The sequence below is a fragment of the Grammomys surdaster genome, unplaced genomic scaffold (assembly GCF_004785775.1).
Source record: "Grammomys surdaster isolate TR1022 unplaced genomic scaffold, NIH_TR_1.0 338, whole genome shotgun sequence".
NCBI lineage: Eukaryota > Metazoa > Chordata > Mammalia > Rodentia > Muridae > Grammomys > Grammomys surdaster.
The window spans coordinates 225,691-237,868 of record NW_021604757.1 but is presented as its reverse complement, the minus strand read 5'-3'; the positions used below and the strand labels follow the sequence as shown (position 1 = coordinate 237,868).

Genomic DNA, 12,178 nt, shown 5'->3' with positions numbered 1-12,178 from the left:
CAGCACTTCCGCACCAGTCTCCTGGATCCATACTCCAACAGACCTGTGTCCGTACAATCGGATTATCCAGGGTGTGGAAGGTGGCCGTGGCTCCTTCTCGCTGTCTGCCAGAGGGCCCTGTCAGCACTGGGCTCAATTAGCTTCCCCGCTCACCAGGATGGCTCCTGTCCTTCTCCTACCCCAGGCTGTGCTGGAGTCTCACGGTCTCCCTGCTCCTCTTACCTGTCCTTGCTTTCTCCCAGGACTCCAATCCCAGTCTTCTGGCCATTCCCTCTGCCTGCCTGTTTCACTGAAAACTGCTGATTTGCTTCAAGAGGGAGCAAGTGAGTGCAAGAATGCTCAGGCACATGTCACTGTGCGAAGCTAAAAGGAAAACTTGAGAGTCAGTTCTCTTCTCCCTTGGGGGGTTCTGGGGACCAGCACAGCAAGTACTTTTATTCCTAAGCCATCTCACCAGGGCCACTATTATCATTATAATTATCGTAATTGTAATCGTAGTCATCGTTATCGTCATCACCATCATCATCACCATCACCATCATCACCATCACTGCAGCCAGGGCTTCTTGTATCCCAGGCTGGTGTAAAGCTCACTGTATAGCTGAGGCTGGCCTTGATTCCTACATGCTGGGATTACAGGAATGTACCATGTTTATGCTGTACTGACAACAGAGTTCAGGACTTCACACAGGTCAGGTAAGCACTCTACCAGCTAAGCTACATTCAGAGCCTGACCCCCTCCCCTTAAAACACACACAAACTCTCTCTGTCTCTGTCTGTCTCTGTCTCTCTGTCTCTCTCTCTGTCTCTCTGTCTCTGTCTCTCTCTCTCTCTCTCTCTCTCTCTCTCTCTCTCACACACACACACACACACACACACACACACACACACACACACACACACATATCAACCCTTCTCCCTCAAAACCAAAAACCTCTTTTCAAACTCTGGGCTTACTACTGTGCCTGGCATGCATAAGCCTTTGAGGTAGGTCTAGGATGTTCCAGGAGAAGACTAAGAATTCATGTAAGTCCTTTATCCTGTAAAGTGGACACAGAAGTAAACTGACGTCCAATGTCTTCACATTATACACACAGATCCACGCAGTCCTCAGTCCTCTTCAGAGAAGTTTCTGTTTGTATCAGATGATGTTCAACTCAGAGACTCACAATTGGCAAAGCTCCAGAGAGTAAGAGACTGAAGAACGAACACATATCCTGCATCCACACCCCTCAAGACTCACTGTGGCAGAGTGAGGAGGAGTGTAAGAGCCAGAGTGTAGGTGACTTCAAGTAAACCGTGTCTCGGACACAGGTGGGCAGCTGCACACATGGACTCACAGTGGCCATGACAGCATTCACGAGGCCTGTACAAGGCCAAGCCAGACTAAATCCCAGCATGGAGATGGGAATTAGGCATGATATCCCACCCTTAGCTGTGGGCCTATTTGTTAGCTGCTGGAGGAGAGGGGGGGTCAGTTTCTCTAAGAGTGTTTACCGGAAGATGACACATCCAAGAATATTTGGAAAGCACAGATTGACCTTCAAGGCTTAAAAAAGAAAAAAACAAACAAACAAAACAACTACACAAACTTGGGTGGGCGGGGAATGTTAGAGATGTGTTAGAGATGACCGACGGGAAGGATGTGATCATGTCCTCCATGAATGGGAACTCCCAGAGCAGAAGCTCATGAGGATGATCTAAGCGGGATGCAGAGACGGCTCAGTGGGTAAGAGTATTTGCTGCTCTTGCAGAGACCCATATGGGAGCTCACATCTGCCTGTAACTCCAGTTCCAGGGTTATTGTATCTTCTGCCTCCATGGGCATCAGGCACACAGGTTCCCAGACATACATACAGGCAACCCCTACCCTCCCCCAACAGGGATAGAATGAACTCTCAGTCCAGTGACCGCCAAAGCTGAACTCAAAAGTGTTGTGCCAGAGGGATGCTCTTGCCTGTGCCAATGTGCTTTGGCAGCGCCTCACCTGGGGTTTGGGGTGAGGCCTGTAGCCCTGGTCATATGGCATCTTTATTACCTATGGTTGGCTGGTGTGTAGATATGAAAGGTGGAACACACAGGAGAGTCATCTGCATATTCAGAGGCACTGTCACTTGGGGAGCTGTGTGAGGCTCTGCCACTACCCTAATCACAACCTTCCCGTGTTCCCTTAGCCAGAAGAACCAGAATCTGCTCCACTTCACTGTCAGAACCTTCTGGAGCTCTTAAGTTTTTCAGTGTAGAGAGATGAGCCATGACCATTTTCCAGGAAGGTGAGAGAGGTGGGCACCAAGGGCTCTGCTCTGGCCTCCTAACTGGGCATCTGCCAGCGTGACTCTGCTGGTGTTGGATGGAGTGCTTTTGGAGATGGGGTGAAATTCCTAGTCTAACTTGGTGCTAGCCTGTGGGACTTCGATTTCTAATCTACATGTTCTACACAGCAGTCACTGTAAATTCTTGTGATGCATTCAGTGCAGAGAAAAGAGAATTATTAGTGCAATTTAATGAATTTATGTGCAAATGTCAACAGGCAGATGTGGTTAGCTGGACAGCATTGTCCTTTTGCTTTGAACTGGGCAGCCAGCAGCTGTGAACACTTCAGTGCCTAAGCCTGCCTAAGGTCCCCTGACCGCAAACACCACTGAGCATAAATATATAGTCACTAAGGACAGATAGCCTGGTTCTCAGATTCCCAGCCTTGTGCTAAGCTGGCCTTGCAGGATTTGGAGAAGAATGGACAGAAGTGCACTGACCCCTTAGCCTTGTCAACTGTCTTGCTCCATGGAAGCCACTGTGTGTACCTGGCTGTGGTGGAATGGCTGCTGAGGCAGACTCTAGACTCAGCTTCAAACTCTCAGAGAGAACTTAGCTAGCAAGACTAGCTCTTCACCACCATTTTATTTACAAGGCTAGCATGTGCTAATGTGTCCCACTGGGACTTAACTTCAACAGGGTTTTGGGCTGATGATAATTTTATGGGTCAACTTGACAGGGACTGTCTTAGTTTTGTTTTCTGATATCTCTCTCTCTCTCTCTCTCTCTCTCTCTCTCTCTCTCTCTCTCTCTTAGTTAGTCCAGAGCCCAGACCATGAAATGGTGGTGCCCACATTCATGGTGAATCTTCTTACTTCAATAAATCAAATTAAGAAAACCTGTCAGTCTAATGTAGACAATTCTTCCTTGAGAGTCTCTTCCCAAGAGATTCTGGATTACATTCGGTTGACAATTAAAACTAACCACCAGAAGGACTAACACATGGCTTGTATTTTCTGAGTCTCTGAGGAGGTCGTATATGAACCAAAGATCAGGAAGGCAGTGGCCTGCCCTCATTGCTCCTGCTCCTTGGTTTTTAGGCTTGATTCAAGTCACCTTACTGGGACTCTGTCATCAGCTCTCTCCAGCTTGCAGAGACTGTATAGTGGGACTCTAAACACTTACAATCACATATATTAATTCATTATCCTAAATTATATATATATATATATATATATATATATATATATATATATATATATATATATGATGTAGAAGGATCACAGAAAAAGAAAATGGTGAGGTGAGCCAATTTAGATGAGTGTTGCAGGCAAAGGGAACAGCGAACAGAGGTGCCTGAGACAGAGGAACCGGTGGGTGGGCATTTTACTACTGTCAGCTTAGTGTGTCTGGTGAGAGAGACAGTAATGGGACAAGGGAAGCAAACTAGTTTGGATAGATTCTTTTCTTTTTTTGGGTTTTATATTTGATAAAAACATATATTCAACAAACAGAAGAACTCATGCCTAATGGAAATGAAACGAGCCAAGTTGAAACATGACGATGCTGAAACTCTTCAAGTGGCTAAAAGATTATGTTCCACAAAATGAGATTATATAATATAATCTAGTGACTACAGTACAGAGAACTAGCTAAAAATCTTTCCAGTGCAAAAAGTGACATCAAATAAAAATCAGATTGGTTAAAATGGTAGACTTGATACAGCTGAAGAGAGAGTAAGTAAATTGGAAAACAGAATGGAGGAAATCCATCAATTTGAAAACTTTTAAACTCTTCCACAGGAGTTTCTGTGGGCTTTTGGGAGCATGTTTCCTCTCCCAAGTTAGAGTTACTGTGTTAAACAGACACACTTCAGAATCAGGATTAGCAGGAAGGCAAAGAGTTTCTAGAATTGGAGAAATCACTTCAGAATCAGGATTAGCAGGAAGGCAGAGTTTCTAGAATTGGGGAAATCCTAGTAGCAGAGTGAATGCCTGTGCTAACAAGAAGACCTAACACTATTGACAGCTTAATGTGTGGCTATCTTACCTTACCTCCGTAAGGGCTTACCTCCGTCAGGAGCTGGTCAGGGATGGGTGGCCAGCAACTTCCCAAGTCTCTGCTGTTCTTGTCGATTTAGCTTCCCCTATCCTTTCTAGCTCCCGTTCCTTGATGCTTCTTCCTGATGTCACTATAGTTTTCTGTAGTATTTATTGTTTGGTTTGCTTAACATTAGTTCAATAGTTTTGAGCAACAACTTAGTTCTGGGCCTGTTTGCTGTTAGAAGAGGATTCAGACATTGGTTACACACAGGAGTTAAGCAGGAGACGAGGGGAGCAGCTCATGCCAGTGCTGTGTGACCAGTGTCATCACATGATGGCATCTAGTTTAGAAAGCTCCAGAAAACCAGTAGAACTAAGTGACACAAAAGAGGAGACTGTGAGAACTGGCAACCTGGGTAATGAGAAAAGCTGGCCTCAAAGGGGGATGTATACACGCTGGAATCCATTTCCATGACTCTACAGAAACGGCACAACTCTAGGGACATAGAGAAGGCCAGTGGTTGCCGAGGGTTAAGGGCAGAGGCAGTTTGCCTACAAAGAGTATCAATGGGAGACTCTTTTGTGGGTGGTAGGAAATTTAATGTTACTAATTTGTAGTGTGAGGGGTCAAGCCTGGGGTCTCATACATGTGTGGCAAGCGCTCTGCCACTGAGGCACACTCTCCCAGCCCACAGTGGAAGTTTCATATTCTGACTGCTATGGTGGCTGCAGGACTCTACAGTTCCCTGTGGGAATGCACAGAATTATACACCAGGTCAACTTCATCATAAGCTTCAAAGGCCTGCAAGCCATTGTTGAAGATTTATGGAAAACTGACAAAGTGTGGTGGGGTAGGGAGGCAGGATGTCGCTTAGACACATACTGCAGGATCCTTCTGAGCAGAGCCTTACTGTATTCAGACACAAATGAGCCTGCTGGTCTCCAAACACTTACCAAAACTGCAACTTGCTGTACTGTGCCTGGACTCTGTGGGCCAGTGTTTGGGATGGCCTGACAGTGTTGTGGAAAACTCTGCAGAATGCTGCCTTTGGTAGGGCCTCAGCCCAGAGGTGATCGATTGGTTTTGTGAGACGCTTATTGGGTGGATGTGAGACTTAGTGCTCACCTGAGGAGTTGGGAGTCGTGGCTTTGACAATGCTTCCTTTTCCAGGAAGGTCAGTCAAACTGAGTTTGGCTGCTGCGGCAGCTTCTAGTCAGATGTTTTAAGCTCTAAGTTTGCCCACCAGTGATGGATGGTGTCCATTCATCACAAGGTGTCCACTTCACCTTGATGCTATGGGATAACCCAAGAATTACATAACCAGAGGCAGAGTTACCAGAGAGTCCAGACTAGCCCATATCAGAAGAAAAACTATACTATAGAGTGATTTTGCTCATAAACAATTTTTATTTTTGTTCTCAGGATGTGCCCGTAAAGAATCCAGAATGTTGGAGTTTTTGATTCTCCAGGGACCAAAGGTAAGGGCACTGTATGGGACACCCAACCTTGGCCCCTGGCTCTCTTCCGAGGAGCTGGGGTGCCAGGCTCAGAGAGAGGGTTGACAGTCACGCCTAGTCCAAGACAGGAAATACAGCGAACAAGGAATTAGTAACACAGACTGGGTCTGTAGAGGGCTTCAAATACACATATTCTATATATATAAACCTGTTATATAGGACTTCAACGTATTGGTTTCCTTGTGATCGGCAATTAAAATACAAATGATAAAGATGTTGCACATGGCTGACTCCCCTGCTCAGCCCCCCTCCCACCCCAACATAAATAACTTACAAAGGTCAGCTGACCCGAAGAGTTTCTGCTGTTGCAAATATTTTGTTTGTAAAGTTGTTTCCCCTTCCTCCCCTGCAAACTATCTCTGAGAGCTTGTAACATAGCAGCATGGAATGATGGACGAGACTGGGTCAGGGAGGAGAGATGGTGGGGATGTCAAGAATCCCTGCTTCTCACTGACTGGCCCCAGGCGGCTCTGTGATTCCAGGGACAACAGAGGCTACACAGGAAGCAGAGAATGGGCAGTGTGGCTCTGGCCTCCCCCGGGAAAAGGCTGGACCACTTGGAGCCTTGAAGGCATGGAGGTTTGGAAGACAGAGCGGAGGTCCGAGCTGTCCTGGCTCAGTATTTACAGTGTCTGGGAAACCCTGTTTCTGAAGATGCCTCTTCTGTAGGTGGCTGGGTGAGGAAGAACTTAAAAACCAAGCAAACCCAGTCCTGCATGGCCAAGTTCTGCTACATTTTACTTGGCAATTCACAGACATCATCCATGCGGATACCAACAGTGATGGGGCTCTGTTCTGACAAGGGCTGGGAGAGCTGAGAGACAGGAAGGAGTGCTCTAGGGGGAGCGCCGGCCCTTCTTCAGCATGAGGTGGCACTGGATTGTCTGGATTCGGTTCTTGGCGGGCACAAACTCTGGCTGTAGCTTCAGTGTCGACTCGTACCACACTAGGGCCTTCTCAAATTCTTCCTGTGAGGGATAAGAAGCAGATGTGAGGAATGACAGGACCTGACTAAACATGGTTGTACCAGTGACAATCCACCTTGACTTTGAAATGGATTTAAGTCTGTGGAGAGCTGAGGTATGGGAGGATACAGTGGTTTCATCTCCAAGGCAGAACCACAAAGCAAGCAGTGGCTGAGCACACAAAGTAGAAAGCAGAAAACTGGCCTCTGTTGGCTTGGAATAAGCAGTGGCCATCTTAAGAACCACCATTGCCTGGCCCTGAAGTGTGCCTGACACAAGGCTAGCACCTTACAATATTCTTCTCATAGGCTTCCCAAACCTCTGGACAGAGGCCTGGCGAATCTTGTGTGCCTGCTTTGATTTTTCTAAGGTGCCTGGCAAGACGGAGCTGAACTTGGGCATCTGTTACCACTGTGTGTGCTCAGGATTTTTTATTTTTCCAAATATTTAAAACATTTAGAAATGAGCACTGCTATTGCTATACTGAGCACATACCTCTTTTAACTCAGACTAACTCTACACAGAAAAGCGCAGGACAGCCTCAGTGGCTGTCTCACCCAATGAGACAGACTTGCTCACTCACGACAGCAAACTTTCTAGTTACTGGGGATAAAAACTGTCTTCAGTTTTAAGAAATAGGGAAGGCTACAATTCAGCAATGCCAGCCTGGCCAGGACCAATGCTCAGAAGTCAGGGATGATGCACACACAGCATACAGCCCAGAACTGCTCATTCCATGACCCGTTGGGAGAGCCTGGGAACCGCTCCTCCCCAATGGCAGCAGATGGCATGGTTCACATGTTATAGATGGTTATGCTAGGCTTGGTAGGGACCTCTGGGGTTTTGAGTTTTGAAATTAAGGCTGGAGTTGCAGAGCTCAATGGTAATAAATCACTTGCTTATCAAGTGCAAGGACCCTAGGTTACACACACAAGCGCACATGCACACACACAATCAGACTGTATTTCTGACTAGATGAAAACCTGAAGGGTGTGTTATCATTTTCCCTGGGAACAGAAGCTATGAAGCTGCCAAATTTCATCACTGTTGGCTGGGCACCTGATCTGTTCCTGCACACAAGGAAGAGCAGCTCTGTCCCGAGGGCTCAGAGTCTAGAGGGAAAGACAAACACTCGAGCCAGTTCAGGTGTTGTAGACTAGTGTGTTAACACCACTGTGCTAAAAACCTCATGGTGAAGAACTATGGAATTGTAACTGCTGGGATTGCATCATGTGTTACTTAAGGAAATGTGACCCACAGGGCCAAACAGATGGATATGCAACTGGAAACTCTGGCTTCTCTTCCAGAGGATCTGGGTTCATTTCTTAGCACCCATTTGGTAGCTCACAACCATCTGCAACTTTAGTTCCCAGGGACCTGATGTCCTCTTCTGATCTCCAAGTACACCTGGCAAGCATATGGTACATATACATACATGTAGACAAAATAGTCATACACATAAATAATCTAAAATAAAGTTGCAGAAAAATCAAACCAAAACAATACCCCCCCCGCGCGCAAGGGGGCCCCCGGTCAAGCCCTCAAATCCAGGCGTATAAACTTTCTGTTGGTGTAAATGCTAATTCTGGAGATAACACGTCTGGGAATCTGGAGGAGAGTGACATATTCAAAATAAGTTTTGAAGTCACGTTCTGCATCAGGACTGAGCTGGCTCCACCCGTCTCACCATTGCCACGTAGACATTGCCCAGAGTGAAGTGGTTCACAGCGAAGTGTGGCGCGATCTCTACGGCCATGGTGGCCACGATGACAGCATCATTCCAGAGCTTGGCATTGTGCAGGATGTTGGCCAGGCTGATGAGGGGCACATCCTGGGGGAGGAGGAAGAGAGAGAGAGGGGACTGAGCCTCACTTCTGACTTTGTCAGATATAAAGAGAGACTGGGAGAGGACAGTGCTACATGGAAGTGCACAGGGTTGCTGGTAGTCAATGAGTAGACAGCAAAATAGCTTGCACCAGAGGAAAACCCAACAAATCCATTGGCAAAGCCTTGCATGAAAAGCATTCTTCTTTTTTTTGTTTTTGTTTTGTTTTGGTGGTGGTGCTGGATTCAACCCAGGGCTTTGCCTGTGTTAGACGAAGGCTCTTCTACTGAGCTGCAACTCCAGCTTCTGATGGTGGATGGACACCTGGCCACAGCCACAGTCTGAGTCAAGCCTTGACAAGAGAGCATGCTCCAGAGTAAGTTTTGAAACAAATGTTCTTGAATTGGGCCTCAGCCCCAGCTTCTGTGCATGGACTAGTGTGTCATCCACAGCAGCTGGCAGGCTTGTGCCCACAGGCCAGCCAGCCACCTGTTTCTGTGGTGCCTGGAGGGCTCCTTCTCCCTACCTGTTGTGACAGTCTTCATACCACATGCAAGACCAGCAGGTGCACGTAGGCTCTCTGGCCTGCACAGTCAAAATGCCTTCCTGCTGGCCTTGTCTGCTCCCTCGGCATGAAGCAGACTGAACAAGTGGCAACACTAATTCCCACAGAGCTTCCCCCTTTAAACATGTTATTTGAACATGGTTGCCATGCCCTGTGCTGGGAGACATAGACAAATAACAAAAAGGGGCCCATCTCTGTCCTCACTGGGCAATGGCAGAGTTTATCTCTTTAGCTGAGAGCAGTGTTCACGTTTGGCCCTAGGTCAGAACACTAGTACAGAGGAGAGTTGAGCTTAGAACCCAGAGCTGCCTCAGTGAAGTGGCTCTTCTAACATCCTGTGCACTGACAAGCAGATAAGGCTGTGTCTGTACAATGTAGGGCATCTAGATTAATGCAGAACTCAGCATGCATCTGATAATAAACTGCATGCTCTCAGCCACTGTTAACAGCGGGTACTATGAAAAGATCCAAGGTTGGCAGGTTGTGTGTGTAGGAGGAATATATACAAAGGGAGAGGAAATGAAGCACTTAGGGGCTGGCCAAACCCACAGGGGATGAGCTAACTCCAGAATGACTCCCAAGCAGGCAGCTTGCTCAAGTGGAGGACTCCTTGTATGAAGACTGGCTCTCAGTACAGGTGGGGACAGTCACAGGCCACTATCTCTCCTGCCCTCACCTCAGTATGCCAATGCCACTCTGGCTGAGCATGAGGAGGCCTCACTGCAACAGCATCAGGCCCTGGGCCATGGAGAAGAAGCTCCCTCATCTGTCACTCACCTTCATCTGGTGGGGAGCATAGTGGAGGGCCTGGCGCAGGCAGTCGATGGCTTTTTTCCCCTGACCTTTTACTCTCCAGTAGAGGGCTGCCATGCTGGAAAGGACCCAGGATGTCTGATTCTGCAAAGAAAATGACAGGCTAAGGCTTGTTTTCTCAATCACACGCCCAGTCATTAACCAGGAGCTGGGTTCTACTGTCATGCAGTTTTTTAGAGAACTCTTTGGTTCAGAGAGGTTGTGTGCCTTAACGCCACAGAAGTGCACAGCAGAGTGGCACTCCTGTCCCTGCTTTGTTCTGTTTACCATCTTTGAACCAAGAAGCATACACCTGAGTGCATCATGCGGTGAAATGGTACTTAACCGGGATCTCGGCCTGTAACTCTTGACTATCAGTAGCACTAAGAATTCATATCTATTCTTTAATCCTTATCTTTCCTTAGAAATTCAAAGTTCTAATTTTCTTAAAATTTGTTTTTTCAGAATAAAAAGATTAAATTAATAAGCGACATGGCACATGTGTGTGTCACAGCCTATGGATGGAGAACAGGGGACAACTTCAGAGAGCTGCTTCTCTCCTGTTCCCCCTGGGATGTGAGGATGGACTCAGCGGCCAAGCAAGCACCTCTTCCTGTGGTACCTACCATCTACCAGGGCAAAAGTCCTGCTATCATTTCAAAGCTCTGTTGGTATTTTCAGGTTGTCAGCATTGATTCTACAGGTCAAGCTGACAGGCTAATGGTGTGTGTGTCTTCTAATTCACAAACATGGTGCATGTAAATATATAAATATTTATGAGCGTAAGTAGAACCCAGGAACATTGTTTCTGTTTAGGTCCTTTAGGTCTTTCAGCTTCTATCATTTTATGATCACAGATTCTGCTTTCTTTGTTATATCAAATGCTATGAACACTGTTTTTCAACAATGGAAATGCGACTTCTCTTTATTCAGTGACCTTACATGCAGGTCCTTATAAAAATGTTCCTAAAAATCTGACTGGAGATGTTCTGAGTACTGCAGAGACAGCAGCACCCTTTCTGAGTAACATTTCTTTCTGCCACACATTATTAATTTTTTAAATTGATTTATTTGCTTGTTTCCAGTATGAGACATGCTCTCCACAGGCTCAGGTGTTGGACTTCTTGGTCCCTGGTCGGTGGTGGTATTGGCGAGGTGGCCTGGCCTTGCTGGAGAAAGAACGTCACTGGGGTGGACACAGCTCAGCCTTGCCTCATTTCCAGTTTGCTGTTTTTCTTGCTCTGTGTGGATGGAGACCTGATCTCTCAGCTTCCTGCTCCAGCAGCCTGCTGCCATGCCTCCTGGAACCGTGAGCCCACGTAAACTCTTCCTTCTGTAAGGCACTCCTGGTCACGGTGCTTGACCACAGCCACGGAGGAGTAGTGAATACACATGCAAGGCCGAGAAGTGGAGAGTTTGTTTGTTTCTCCTGAAGTGAGAGGATTATTTTCATCCTTTCCTCTTTAGGAGTTAGCTCAGAAGCCATGCTATGCAGATGCTATGAGCCTGGCTGCTCATTCTGCATTAGTTCAGACATGGACAGAGACTGTGTTTCCCAGTCTACCTTTCAGAACCTTCTTCTTCAGTTTGGAAGCTTTGGACTTTCCTAATGTTCTACTACTTGATTTCTTGGATAATCCACATTGGTCATTATAAATCTGAAAAAGCATTACTGGACCCAGCCTCTCAATAGTTTGCTTATGATACTTTTATGCCTATAAAATTAAGTTTGTTACTTAAGATTTACATATAATTCATTATATACATCTCCAAGTGTCTAGTCTTGTTTTCAGGACTACTTTTGACTGAAAGAAGTAACTAGAAATTGTTCCTTTTCTCTTACTCCAAAGTCTGTTTGTTGGGATTGAAGTATTTACCAAAACTTTGGTAGAAGTCCTCTGTGTTATATTTCTTGGTGAAAAATACATTTTAAAAAATTTACTGCTTAATTTATTTGAGAGTATTAAGACCTTTGAGATTATTTTTGTTTCTTTGTTTCTTTCCTTCTTGAATTAGATTAGGAAAAAATTTTTAAAGGATTTATTTATGTGTTTTTTAAATTTATTCATATAAAGCTGTAAGCCTTTCTTTCTTTCTTTCTTTCTTTCTTTCTTTCTTTCTTTCTTTCTTTCTTTCTTTCTTGCTTTCTTATGTACATATGCAGTATGTGTGTAGTGGAAGTGTGGCATATCTGCTTACATAACACACACACACACACA

General features: G+C 46.0%; 1 protein-coding gene across 4 annotated transcripts in view; it reads right to left on the bottom strand.

The window, feature by feature from the left end:
* Positions 1 to 5,679: 5,679 nt before the first annotated feature.
* Positions 5,680 to 12,178, bottom strand: part of Ttc17 (tetratricopeptide repeat domain 17) — a 108,494-nt gene continuing 101,995 nt past the window's right edge. For 2 of the 4 annotated variants that reach the window (XM_028778476.1, XM_028778477.1), the window contains 3 exons: positions 9,945 to 10,064; positions 8,465 to 8,608; positions 5,680 to 6,780 (listed from right to left, as the gene is read on the bottom strand). In XM_028778476.1, coding sequence (XP_028634309.1) covers positions 6,649 to 6,780; positions 8,465 to 8,608; positions 9,945 to 10,064 — 396 coding nt within the window. In that variant the 3' untranslated portion in view covers positions 5,680 to 6,648. Of the gene's footprint in view, positions 6,781 to 8,464; positions 8,609 to 9,944; positions 10,065 to 12,178 lie in introns of those variants that run through there. The other 2 variants (XR_003712814.1, XR_003712815.1) reach the window with 1 other exon arrangement.